Source organism: Lipophrys pholis (genome assembly GCF_963383615.2).
Source record: "Lipophrys pholis genome assembly, chromosome: 18".
NCBI lineage: Eukaryota > Metazoa > Chordata > Actinopteri > Blenniiformes > Blenniidae > Lipophrys > Lipophrys pholis.
Genome location: NC_137646.1, coordinates 23,003,726 through 23,017,853, shown reverse-complemented (window position 1 = coordinate 23,017,853; position 14,128 = coordinate 23,003,726). Strand labels below are relative to the sequence as shown.

The following is a 14,128-nucleotide window of genomic DNA, read 5'->3' as shown; positions in this document are numbered from 1 at the left end:
TGTGACACCGGATGATGTGTGTGTCTACAACTCGCAGACCAGCCTGGATGTAGTGTGTCCTGGTGTGTGTGTGTGTGTTTATCTCTTTTTATGAGCGTCCATGTGCCAGATGAAAAAAAAGAAGAAGACGAGGCACGTAGGGGTTGAGTCGGTCCTCGCCGCCGCAAGTTTTTATTTATTTATTCTTTTTATGCTCCTTTTCTGACCCAGTTTGCTCCGCGGCGTCCCAAAGTTGACTTTTCTCCTGTTTGCAAAGCCAGCATGAGCTTCGTGTCCTTGTGGAGAGTCTTCCTCTTTTCCGAATCCGGTTGCATATTAAGGGCCAGTTTGAGAAACGCGCCAACGATGTTGGTATGGGGGAAAAAAAACAAAAACCACAATCGGGATCAAAATGAGCGATTAGAGGGAGAATACGTGGTTTTATCAACACCACCTGCAAAAACACGAAGCTTGGAGAAGTTTGATTCAGCAGGCACCGCAAATTAAAAACCAAACCTTAAAAAAAAAAAAAAAAAAGAAGCTTTTTTTTTATTACTTGTGTGATTCTTGGCTTTAAAGCAAAAATGTGTATTTCCCAATAAGTCAAAGTATTTTCCTCCCGTGCGTGTTGCAGACTGGCGGATTGAGTTTAAAGCCTGCGGGTGTGTCGCGTTCAGCTGCACTAAAAAAAAACAAAAATTGATGGTGCAACTGGGCTGTTTTTGCAAGTGATTTGTTCAAACTAATAAACTCTGGTGAGGTTTGATGTGAGGCTGGAACTGTCTGGAGACTTTTGTTTCTGCGTGCGACGCACCACCATGCGTCTATTCCTAAATCGGGTTTTTATGCGATTTTATTCCGAGCATCCATGCGCAGAGTTTTAAGGTCGGAAGTTAAAAATGCCTGCATTTTCTTCACAGGTTGGACGAGATGGATCGAATAGTTTTGCACACAGAGAGAGAGAGAGCGAGAGAGGTGATGATCATCAGCGCAGACTGAGTTTTTCTCTTATTTGCCGATAAAATTGTCCCCCCCAAAAAATGTGAACAAACCCTTTAGTCTGCATTCATTTTTGCTTTATTTTTCCCAATTCGCATGTAGAAACAGCACATCGAGATCAAGATTTTTAATCGCCTTGTTTGAAATGCATCCCCTTGATTTCCCTAAATAATTTAAATGGGTGTGTTGTTAAAAGTCGTCGTTTCGGGCCGAGCAGGTGTGTTAATTTTCCCCAACACGGACTCCTCCACACGCCGTGAAAACAACAAGTTGTCCTCGATTTGACCGCGACTGTTCGGCGCTACACGTGATTAAAACCCGGAGCGGCTCCACAGGTTGGACGAGATGGATGGAATAGTTTTGCACCGCGATGATGATGATGATCATCAGCGCAGACTGGTGGAGCCGCATACCGGCCTCAGCTTTCCTCTTCCTCCACTGAACTCATCCTCAATGGCATTTACAAGGTTTCTCTCTCCTCCTCCTCGTTTCTGTATCTTCTTCATCTCGATTCAGGGGTTACAATATCCAGTAAAAAACAAAACACAAGGCACTCCTTTATACCCCCCCCCCCCCCCTCCCTCCCCAAACTCAGCTAAAAGTCTTTTGCATATAAAATCCACAGTTTGTAGTGTTGCGAGTAGATAGTCCGCAGGAAAACCCGAGTGGTTTCAGAGTCCAGTCAAAGGTCAAATACCGAAGAAAACCTTTATCAAATCACCACAGTTCATTGTCTCAATTTCATATGTACATTATGCACATGGCACCGCGTAAAAAAAAAAAAAAAAAAAGAAAGAAGAAAAACTCCATTTTGTTGCTGCTTTGGTTTGATCTTTTGATTTTCTTCTGCCACCGTTCAGTCCTTCCTCACATCTTGGATGCAGAGGATTGCAAGTTTTTTTTTTTTTTTTTTTTTTTTTTTTTAATGTATTTATTTTTTTTATTGCGTGTACATTCTTCGGTCTGGAACCAGAATCCATCGCTCCGTCTTCTTCCCGCAGGAGCGCTGCAGGCGAGGGGGAAATGTGTCGGGATTCACGTGTTGATCTGGGATGCAGGCGGCCTAATCGCTTTTTTTTATAAAAAAAATTCCCGGGGTGTGGGGGTGGGGGGGCGAGTTTTGGACAGCAAATTCCAACCTCGGAATCGACTGTAAATCGACAATCCTCGCATTGATTTCCTGTGATTGCACATGTGTCTCTGTTTAATCTCGCCCTCCACGGCTCGTGTCCTCTGAACGGAGAGCGGGAAAGACGAACCCACTCTCTCTTATTTCCCTTTCGCCCCGTCCTCGCCCCGCGAATCTTTCAAAACCCGTCCGAGCGCCAACGCACCCGTCCCAGCCGACGCTCCCCTTACAATCGCCCATTTTTATGTTTCTTCCAATTAACGGACGTTTTCAAAAGGTCCACCGTCCCCGGTTCATCCGTTTTTTTTTTTTTTTTGCCCCGTCTGTCCTCTCCTTTTCTTTCCCGCCGCCACTTCTTCTTCTTCTTCTTCTTCTTCTCCTTAATCAGAGGTCCAGGCGGAAGGCGCCGAAGTAGCTGGACGAGTCGTCCACGTTGACCATGGTGGGGGAGGAGACGGAGACGAAGAGCTCGTCGCCGGCCCGGAGCTCGAACAGACCGCCCTGGTACACCGAGTGCAGGGCGTACTCGGCGTCCGGGGCCCAGCACTTGGTTCCCACGCCCTTCAGGAGCTGCCGGGACGAAACAGGCCAGTGAGTATTGAGAATTCCATTGACAAGCACTAAAAACAAAACAGTACTCCTGCGGTGTTTCTGAGCGTGGCGTTCGTCCGCACCTGAATGGGACTCGGGTACGAGGTTTTCTTATAGACGCACTGGACCAGCTGGTGGCTGACGCTGCGCTGGTCCCCCTCGTTCGTCGCTGGGGACGGATAACGGAAATACACCTGCAGGGGAAAGAGAGAAATGATGAGCGGGGTCTTCGAGTTTTAGATTCACAAATCAGTTTCAGTCGTAATTTGGCGCAGTATTGCAAAATGGCACATACATCACAGGAGAAAACATATTTTCAAATTGTATTTTTTTTTTAAATGGAAAACAAAATAGTTTTTTTTCTGCTGTTTTATACTTTATATGAAAACAAGAAGAATTGTAGATGGTTTTATGCCTATTTTTTACCTGATAAATTGAAATTTTAAAATAGAAATGTCCTTTATTATTAGTATCTTTCATTAAAAACAAAAAATAAAAAAAGATTCTGATTATGGTATATATTTATATATATATATAACATTTTTACAAATAAAGACAATAATAAAACAATGCTTATAACAATAAGTGAAAAAATAAACCTATTATTTATATTAAATATAATCATAAACACAGCATAATAATAATAATAGTAATAAAAACAATGTATATTTTACTGTCCGAAAAGATATAGGGAGAAGCAAAATGCCCCACCCCTGTTCTATCTTGGTTATTTATTTAGATTATGTGTTGTATGATAAACGACTTAATTTTCATTCAGTTTCATTCTCCATGTGTGGAAGCGTCACCTGCGAGTACAGGTAGTACCGCCCGTCCTGGGGCACTCGCAGCTTCCCATTGGACAGGGTCATGTTGTGCAGGTGAGCTCCGAAGCTCTGATTGGCCCACGAGCGAACCACGTGGCGGCAGGACTGGTGCAGACCCTGCGTGGGCGTCTGGTAGGGAGGAAACCCTGCGGGGGGGGGGGGGGAGAGACCGAAAACTGATGAATCCAAAGCGGGAACGATAAAACGTCACGGCTGGGAAAAAAAGAGGGGAATGGACTGGGAGTTCCCACAATATGTCTGAAGATATAAGAGCGAAAATGCAAGCCAGACTTCTCTATAGGATCATGAGGTGAAAAGAGATGAAATATGGAACCTAATAATCAATAAAACAGTTTTTTTCTTATTTTAATATTTCGGCTTCCTGCAATGTTGAACTGTAGGACAATATTCTGAACTCATTACTTTCCAACTTTTGGCTTATGTATGGATATTGTGTAAAGGGGTTTCATCTTTCACTTGCATTAGGAATGTGATTAACTATATAATAATAATAATAATGATAATTGTATTCATTACTTGCATAACGTATGAGGAAACTTAGCAGAGGTCACACCTCAGAGTCTATCTATCCCGCTGCTCTACTTCCTTCTGAGAAATCAAGGCCCAACCTCACCCTCTCTCCCCACACACATACACACACACACACACACACACACACACACACACACACACACACACACACACACACACACACACACACACACACACACACACACACACACACACACACACACACACACACACACACACACACACACACACACACACACACACTTGAAGTTCCGTGCCCTTTGTCAACTCGGTGGAAATAACATCAGGCAGCCTTTTCCAGATTGTCAACACCCTTCAGTTTGCACGCCAGCTTCAGATGAAACGATACCAGAGTCTGGATAACACATGCACACAGTACACATTCCTGCCTTGAGTACCATGTTTTACAACACACGCTGACGAGCCTTATAAATGTCCCACTGACATATAGAGAGGTGTGCCTTGCGGATTCAGCCTGTATCGGTTCGGGCGAGATTCTCCTCGGGGAGAAAAAGCTTTTCGAGCACCAACTTTACTTAAATCGTCTAAAACGAATCAAATACAACACAGCAAGTTACATGATCGTGATTAAAGGCTTTAGAAACCGATGTCAGACCGACACTTGGAAACAGAAGGAGTGCGTTCCAGTTGTTCTATTGGATGTATAATTCGGACACGATCCCGGTTGACGCTCACAATTCCGGACAATTTAGGCATCGGGATGCATTTTGTCATACAGCCATGCCAGAAACATTGAAAACGTTGTAGTTTGCATGCCAGGCCACTAGATGGTGTTGTCTTCTCTCATGCAACCACATACTCATGCAGGTAAAGTATAATGTAAATTCCCTTAATCTTCTACGTTGTAGGCGCACGTGAGAAAAATGTCTCCCTCTATGCGGATGATGGTGTGGTTTATGTAACAAACTTTACACTTTGTTAGAGAAGCGCTGAGTGAGCAACATAAACAATACTTACAAAATCCACTGATATTAATGTCTATATATTTACACAAGTGCTAAAAAAAACAACTATTGACATTAATTGCAGTATCTCATCAGCATATATTGGTAATATTGGATGAATAACTATTGAAAAACTGCTGAGGTAGACTATTTTACAGACAAACCTCGACTTAGAAATCTCTGTGGCGTCATTTTTGTCACTTGCGCGATAAAGGAAGTGAAAGGAAAGTGAAATGAACCATTCTACGATACATCCTTTAATAAGGTATAGCACCATTCATCGCTACAACCTCAATAAGTAGATTTATCATTATAAAACACTAAAAAAAGTTTTTTTATAGTGAAAAGTTTCACTTAATTGTACAGTTGGTACCCAAATAAGTGCCTCATCAGCATATCTCAGTTATAGTGGATGAATAACATCATCAGTGGTTGAAAAGAAGTCAAAAGTGAGTGATATTTTTTTTCATTAACATGCTTCTTAAACTGTCAGCAGACTATTTCAGAACAACGAAAAAACTGTCTCGTGATGGATTCAATCAGTCACTTTCAAAACTTTTCCCGATGAATAACGACGGCGCACGTCATTGTGCCGCGTTAAAAAAGCGCATACATGAATAGAAATGGGATTAAGTTCTCGTTTTATAGGAATGAGGAGCAGACCTCCTACTGCTGGAACTGAAATGCTGTTTGATTTGATCCAATAAAAAAAAAAACTATGAATTGGACCACCAGTGATTCCTTTCAAGAGTTTATCCAGCCCAGCTGTGCGCCTCTTCATATGAATCTTTGATGTCACCCGGTCCAGATGTTCGCACTATCTCACCAGACGCATCTTTATTCTTTAATTTAATTTTGATTTATCGCTTCTTCGTCTGAAAACGTGTGCCGGTTAATGAATCGTATTCGCTCCCGCCTCCCGAGATCCGGTTACGCCGCGCAACCAAAAACCCAACAAAAAAAAGCGTCCTGAAGACACACGAGCCTCACCTTGAGAGCCGGCGTCTCTGAGGGTCAAGTGGGCAGATGGTCTCTGGGCCACCGAGGTCATGAACTTTGACCCCGAGTTGTTGAACGACCGGGGCATGGTCCTGGCCTCTGAGGGAGAGAAGGAAATGAGAGATGTCAGGGATGAATGGACGAGGGTTATCTGTCAATTTGTACCTGCAAGTGGGTGTGTGTGTGTGTGTGTGTGTGTGTGTGTGTGTGTGTGTGTGTGTGTGTGTGTGTGTGTGTGTGTGTGTGTGTGTGTGTGTGTGTGTGTGTGTGTGTGTGTGTGTGTGTGTGTGTGTGTGTGTGTGTGTGTGTGTGTGTGTGTGTGTGTGTGTGTGTGTGTGTGTGTGTGTGCTCACCAAATAAAGTTTGTTTAGAAATGATGTTCTCCGTCACCTAAAAAGACAAAAAACAAAGAAACAATGAGTCAAACCTTGTTTTTCTTTCCTCCTCGATTAGACATGAAAACATGCTTTATGTGTGCAGCCCAGCGTTTTATTTAACTATAATTATTATGAAGTTAATCATTAACCTGACCTTGCTTTTTCTGTGGTTAACAAGCACGGAGGGGAGTGTATTTATACGCGGGTTGCAAGCAGAGTAATACACGACTAACAACGTTGACGAGTCAGCTCTTTTGGCTCCGACTCACAGCGTTTGCGCTCCGGTTCATCACAACATGATGCATGGAAATCAGTGACACACACACAGATAACTGGGGCAGTTGTAGCCTGTATTTACCAGTATATACAAACCAAAATACAGCTGTTTATATGTGTTGAGTATGTCGGACAGATAGTGGAAACGTACTAATGCATGTCTGTGTAAACAATGGAAAGTTCTGCAGGAGCTTTTATGGATTTTTTGGGGGGAAGAAATACAGAATTAATGAAAGTTATGGGAACTTTAGTTCACTGAAATTGAATGAAGAGTCTGACTTTATATCCAAGTTGTGTTTCTAATCTATAGGAACATATTTTATATATATATATATAGTTTGTTAATAAGATTCTAAATCGGATATCAGTTAACTTTGCACCTTATAAGGCTTCAAAAACCAGATGTTCTTTGACAACTATTATTTTTTGTCCTCTTTTTTCTTATTTATTTTTTCTTTTCTTTTCATTTGATCTTTTTGTTCTTTTTTCTCCTTTTATTTCTTTCCTTTTATTCTCTTTTTGAAAGTAGAAATGTATTATCGACGTGGTATTTAACATGGTAAACATTGGGAGCTGTTGATAAAAATCCATAATTAAACTTTCATCTTGTTAGTATATGATGTTTTTCGTGTCGACTCTCATAACAAATGTAAAAAAAACGAGCTGAAACACTTTTATTCAGGCGCCACAGTTGATCTAAAATTCTTAACTTTTTGCGATGAATGATGCCAGTGGCTCGTCTCTCTGTTTGATGATGCATTGTGGGAAACGCTCGGCGTTTAACGCCTCACATTAACGGGTAATTGTTCTTCCCTCCCCGCGAACTGCGACGTCTCTCCCCTCATTCCAGCTGAACCATAAACCTTCTTTTCGTTTGCCTCTGCTTTATTTCTCCCCGCTCCTCCATATCTTCCCAGCGAGCTGCCTCCGTTTCATGTTTTCCAGATGTAAACGCAGGGACTCCGCTGTGTGCGCACACAGATGTATTCTGTCACTGGCACACACTCGGTACCGACTCCCTGTTCTCATCTCGGCCACTCTGTAAATCAAACCTCGCGTCGCCTCTCTGCGTACGTCTCTCCTTCCCCTGCTGCTCTCTCCGTCTCATCCCTTCATTGCGGCTCTAATCTTTTAACCGTCTCGCTCTTCATTTACGTTTTCCACCTCCACTCCTGAAACGTGTTCATTCTGGCTGCTCTTCTTTCCCTTTTTTTTTCACAGTTTGGCCTGTTTTACTTCCTCTTTTTCCTCCACTTCTATAAAACCCAGAGGGTCACGGGTTTAATCACCTGTTACTAGTCATGTGGCTGGTTTAAAGTGCCCTGAAGCAAGGCACCGAGCAACTGCAGGCGTAAATCTCCTGAATTAAATTGCCTAAATGTCACAAAAAATTCAGACTATGATTAATTCCACCTCCGTTTTTTTTTTTTTTTTTTTTTCTTTCTTTCTTTGCTCCTTCTTAATGGTCGCCCTGCGATCCACGTGGTGTTATTTCTGGCAGCGGCTGCACCGAGAACACTCAACCCGACCTGCAAATTGGACGTGATCGCTGTGGGGTTTGGCGTGTGTGCACGGGCGTGTGCGTCATTGTGAAATGCAACCCCCCCCCCCCCACACCCCCCACCCCCCCAAACCTCACTTGTGCATATCCTGTATACTCGGAGGGGCAAGAGCACAGAGTGTCACTAGGCGTAGCGTGCCTGTCTCTGCCTCACGTTCCACAAATCCTGAAAGCAGAAAATTAGCCCCCCTACACACACACACACACACACACACACACACACACACACACACACACACACACACACACACACACACACACACACACACACACACACACACACACACTCGGAGGAAAATTGCCAACAGATTTTCTGCCCCACTCCGTGTCTGCAGTTACAGGAAGAAGTCAAACACAGTGGTATGGAGGGTTTCCAGGAGCCCGGGTGACTCCTGACTTCAATATGAAAAGTTCAACATGTCTGCCGTGTGACGCTTAAGAGCTCCCGTGGGGGGGGACCGCTGGATGGCCGAGGAGGGAAATTGGCCGCGCGCGTAAATGGAAGCGTCTCCGCGGCTACGCCGCTGCGTACCGCCAAGGTGAGCGCCGCCGTCGAGCGCCGCCGTCGAGCGGAGTTAGAGGACATTTACGGCGCCGCCTTTCTCGCAGTCTGGTTCGAGTTAAGAACGTACGGGACGGCGTTATTAACTCGGAGCGTGAAAGGCGTGGAGAATAACCGCGGACAATAACTTCAAGAAGGAAACGCTCTTTGAGAAGTTTGGTCATTACGAAGTTATGAGCCGTGAAGTAAAGGCTGCAGGTACTTCAAGGTCACTGTTGCGTAAAAAGACACAGAAATACACCAGAATTCTGTAAAATCCTTGAGGCCGTTGTTGTTGTTGTTGTCCATCTACCGCGGTGCGCATGCACGGAAGCAGCGTTTCAGAAAAGTTACCCCCCCGTTTCCATGGAGACGCAGCATTTTCAAAAAGTTGTGTTTTCAGTGGCTCAGAGCAACAAAAACAAAGATTTTCCCGTCTTCACTTGAAATCGTCACGTAAACGTGGCCTAATCATGACTTGCTTGTTGGGAAATAAAAAGTGGACGTCACCATAAAATATCCCGCAAACCAAGAGTCAAACCTGGGATCTTCTGGAAGTGAGGTCGAAGCACTAACCACTACCCCAAGACCATTAGATGATCTAATCCTGGTGCTTAAAAGCCATTTTCTCTTCATTCTTCAGTGCTTCTCAATAAAACTCTTTTAGATATTTTGGTAGTAAATCATCAGTTTTTTTAGACTTTGTTCACCATTTTACAACATTTCTGTGTCAAACGATTAATAGGCCAACTATCGTGAAGTAAAATCTACCGAGCGGTACATTTAAAAAAACAAAAAAAACAATTGTTAGTTGATGTCAAAACAGCTGGTTTTATGGCGACGGAAAAAGGGAACTTTTAAACTTCCTGCCCTCTTTGTGATGAGCGCAGCTTGAAATCATTAGTCTGCCCATTAAATCAAGGCTCGTTTGTGGCGAACATGAGGGGATGATTTCACTTAATACTGGAGGGATTCGACAAACAACAGCAGCAATCGTTGACTGAACCCAAATGTCAAAATTGTAGCCTTGCAGTTATTTAATCCGATTTGTCAAAGAAGGGAAATGGCTGTTTTAAGTGTTCATGGCGTATTTTTTAATTAACAGCACCCACTTGTGGCCAAACATGAAAACTACAGCATTTTTGTGTAAAGTTTTTTATTGTGACTGTTAAAAAAACAATGGAATTCAGTTTCTTTCTTCGTATTAGCAGCATTAAGATATATATAATATATCGCAATGTTAAATCTAGATTAGAAAATACATGTACAACTGAAATATATATGAAAATTTTAAAATGTGGACCTGAGATGTGAATATTATATCATCATAAATTTGAAATTCAATAGAAATTGCACTTGTAGGGCTTGACCATGGATGTTGCAGTGTCAACGTGAGACTTTTCTGAAATGAAACTGCAAAATGCGCTGGGTTTTCACTTGATCTAAGTTGATAAAGTTATTGAAGAACTAGCTGGTGACTGTGATCAAGTACCTGTGTTTAAAAAAAACCAAAAAAAATCGCTGTAGAGAGAATGACTTCTGGACTATATCTCAATAAGACTATTTGTAGAAAATGTGGTAATCCGGATTGCTGCGGTTGAAATCCTCATTTCTTTCATGGTTTTGTGTTGAAACTGTCCTCAACAGGGACTCAAAATGTCAAAACTGCCTCTGCAATAATGTCACAACACAGACAAACTGCAGTTTTCTCAATCTTAGGAGCAAAAAAAATAAATAAAAAATCTGTCTGAGGATGAGGCAGCAGGTTGTGAAGCATAAAGTCTTTCCTGATATACCTGCCAGCTCCAGACCTCAGCTGCGGTCTCTCCGAGGTCTGAAGCCTGGAAAGCGTTACGGGCGTGTCAAGGGGTCGAGACAGTTATTTTAGTCGTCCACCACTTAAATACCTCCCCGCAAATGAGCTGGAAGCTCTGAAGGCTGCGCTGATAACGCGTCAAAGCCGCATTTAGTGTTTCCAGGTGAAGTCTGTTTCGCCTTTCTCCAAAAGATTCCCTGTTTACGTTGGGCTGCAGGCATTTTTACGAGGCTGCTTGAGAGCGGCAGAAGTTAACGGCTCTCAGTGGGTGTCTCCTGAATGATGTCTCTAATGCGTTTGAATGAAACGTATAGCTTTTTTTTTTTTTTCTCGCCTCTCAATGCCAAACTATTCATCAAACCCTTAAAGATGATCATTCTCAGGCAACTCCTTTTTTTTGTGTGTTTTTTGCAGACACTATGTTCTACTCCCACATATAGAAAATGGATGTGGTTTTACACCATAAAAGAAAAGAAAAAAAAAATGTGCTGAGACGACGTTGCTGTGAAAAAAAACAAAAGACACATCTGTTGTGTCATGGATGCAGTCGGAAGCAGTAAAAGAAAGGAACTTTCCAGTCGAGGAAGTAATTGTATCTTAACTTCTCTGGCCTTCATCTTTGAAACATTAGAAGAAGATGTTCTCGTCATCGTTCTGTCACTTTTATTGTTTTTTTTTTATGTATACTGCTCCAGGGAAAAATTGCACATCTGTAGAAAAGAACGAAAAATTGTCAAGGTGGAAGTTGCTGAAAATCTGCGGTTGAATTCATACGATAAACTTTACCGCAATGACAGTGGAAAGAATAATTTCCTCATTGATACGATAGATTACGATGGATTACGATAGATTACGATGGATTACGATACGAGTGTGAAACAGGATGGAGGCACTCGGTAGAGCGCAGCCCCTCGCCGTCGCCACATTTGTTTTTGCGGAACCGGGTTAGCTTCGCCAGCATGTTAGCCGTTAGCTCATATGTGTGAAACACTGAGCGGGTAGCGTCGCCATGGCAACAGACGCTGATCTCCTCCATGAGGGTGCCTCTCTCATCCGCTTTGTATGGGAGTTTATTTAATAGTTCTTTTGCAGTTTTTGTGGAATTTTTGTGGAACACGTCCCCAAATCGAATCGATTGGTCATTGAATGATGACAAATCATCCCTGAAGATATTTATGCAATTCGGGTTTATAGTTTTAGTGAAAAGTTGGTATAATACATACATACAAATACATACAATTTTTTTGTTGCAATGCTATGGCATGATGCAGTAAAATGCGATATGATGAGCAGCAATATCGTACGTTGTGCTACAATATGACAAAATAAGATACAATGATCATGATATGATACAATTGGATACATTGTGATACAATATGAGGGAAAATGATACAATATGCTACATTAGGATCCAATGATGCATTACAATAGAAACATTCTTCTATCTTTTGTTCTTGGTGATATTTTGTTGTTTCTTTGAAGTTTGGACAACTCGAAAAATACCTGTCACATCATATTGTAATCCAATCCTGTTTGAAAGGCGAGCAAACTTAACATTTTTGAAATACTCTGAACCTTTTAGGAGCAGTAGATCTCCTTTAATCTGATCCCTCGACACACTGAACCACAACCTCTGGCCCGCCGCGCAGCGAAAAGCTTTCAGGCGTTTTTTTTTGTTTTTGTTTCCCCCCCCCGCCGCCGTGAAATACTGTCATGCTTATGTGATTGCGGGCTTCGCCCTCAATGAGGTTTTTATCACGTGTCACGTGGTCGCGGTTTTAGTGTGAAAGACTAACCCTCCTGCCCTCGTTAGGGGCGCCACTTTCTGTTCGCCAGTAAAATCAGCGTGTCACACGAGTTCACTGCGTCGGCGGGACTCGCATCACAGCACCGCGCAGTCCAGTGTGTTTGTGTGTGAGAAACAAATAAATAAATCAATAAAACTCTTCCAGCTCCAATAACATCAACAAACAATCCCCGAACTCTCCTCTTTGAACCCGGTTTGCAGAAACAGGCGGCGATAAAAGAAAATTGTTTGAATTCTCGGCGTCATACTTCGCCTGTTCGAAAGCGACGAGGTTGAATGTTGCCGTAATGAATTGATTTGCGATGACGTTTATGTGCTTCTGCTTGAAGATTTGGTAAGTAACAGTGCTCTTTCTCTTGCCCCAATAAAAATCAATCAATCAGTTAACAGGATTTATTTATTTTTTGTTAATTAATTGCAGTGCATAGCAATTTCCTTATATAGTTAAACTTCTTTAATATAGAATTTGAAGAGCATGTAACTTGGGAGCTTCAGTAAATGAATATTGGGTTGATATTATGATACATATTGCATGTATAGTGTAGCCGTATATTGCATCAAGATGGTGACGAGTTACCTTTTTGCAGGTTTTCTGTCCAAAATCAACAAAATTAAAGACGCTGAATGAGACTTTTAACTTTGTGCAGGAAAAAAAAAGAGAAATCTTGCACAAAAATACAACTTAATAGTCTTTTTCTTCTGTGTTAATGCCGCCATCAACAACTAACTACCTTCATATTTAACAAAATCCACCACATTAATTCAAACTGGAAGCGTTATTGTAATGCATCTTCTCTGACGTACACGATGGATCAAAATCTAAAAAATGCACATATATTACAGATTTTAGCTGCACCTTCTCAGATGTATTAGGTGTTTGGTTTATCTAGTAGCAGACAAGACAAAAAAAGAAAAGGTAGTACGCATGTAAATCCCCCCCAAAAAAAAGCTAGGACAAAATCGCTCTGCCAAAAAATCAGAAGTTGGTGGGAAACAGGAGAGAAGCAGCGAGCGAGAGATGATGGACAATTATGGGAAACGAGAGAAGAGGAGGAATGAGGTGGAAAAAAAAAAAAAAAAAAAAAAGGTTGGGAAAACACACAGAGGAGAGTCAGAGTGGACAAGTATGGAAGAAAAAAAGAGGGAGAGAAAGAGAGGATTGAGCGAGGAGAAGGAGGAGAGTGAAAAAGAGGGACAAGCAAGCACATGAAGGAGCGTTTCTTCTGCAGATTAGCCGGAGCTGCAACCCAATACTTTAATATGCTGGCCCGACCCCCGACAGGCCCGGACCGGCAGAGTGTGTGTCAGCAGTGTGGAGCTCTTTGAGCTCCAGCGACAAACTCTTATCGGCCCTAATCTGGCCTGAGAGGCTGAGAGGGCGGCTCATTCCTCGCCGTCTGAGCGCGCGCTGTCCAGTTTTGGCGTGCGTGCTGATGGGATTTTCTGGGAGGCGGCGACAAGTTCAGCGCGAGCGTACAAAAGACGGGGCATATAATGTGTGCGTGTGCGTGTGTGTGTGTGTGTCTATAGGCTCACGTCGCCGTGGAAAAACCAAACATGTAGCTTTGGGGTCAGACGGGCCTGCAGCTTTAGCACGGTGTATTATTTTATTTTTGTTCTACAGCTCTTGTTAGTAAGGAGGAAACGGTTCTCCTCAAGACATCCGTCATTCTAGGAAACTGGCACCAGCGCCGGAGCGATAAGAGGAGAAA

The 14,128-nt window shown here is 42.6% G+C and overlaps 1 protein-coding gene across 1 annotated transcript in view; it reads right to left on the bottom strand.

The window, feature by feature from the left end:
* Window positions 1–1,873: 1,873 nt before the first annotated feature.
* The window catches only part of tnfsf10l (TNF superfamily member 10, like), a 61,421-nt gene continuing 49,166 nt past the window's right edge, over window positions 1,874–14,128 (bottom strand). The window contains exons 3-7 of the mRNA XM_080486461.1: window positions 6,392–6,428; window positions 6,030–6,137; window positions 3,505–3,668; window positions 2,782–2,892; window positions 1,874–2,677 (exon numbers count right to left, since the gene is read on the bottom strand). Coding sequence (XP_080342587.1) covers window positions 2,492–2,677; window positions 2,782–2,892; window positions 3,505–3,668; window positions 6,030–6,137; window positions 6,392–6,428 — 606 coding nt within the window. The 3' untranslated portion in view covers window positions 1,874–2,491. The remainder of the gene's footprint in view (window positions 2,678–2,781; window positions 2,893–3,504; window positions 3,669–6,029; window positions 6,138–6,391; window positions 6,429–14,128) is intronic.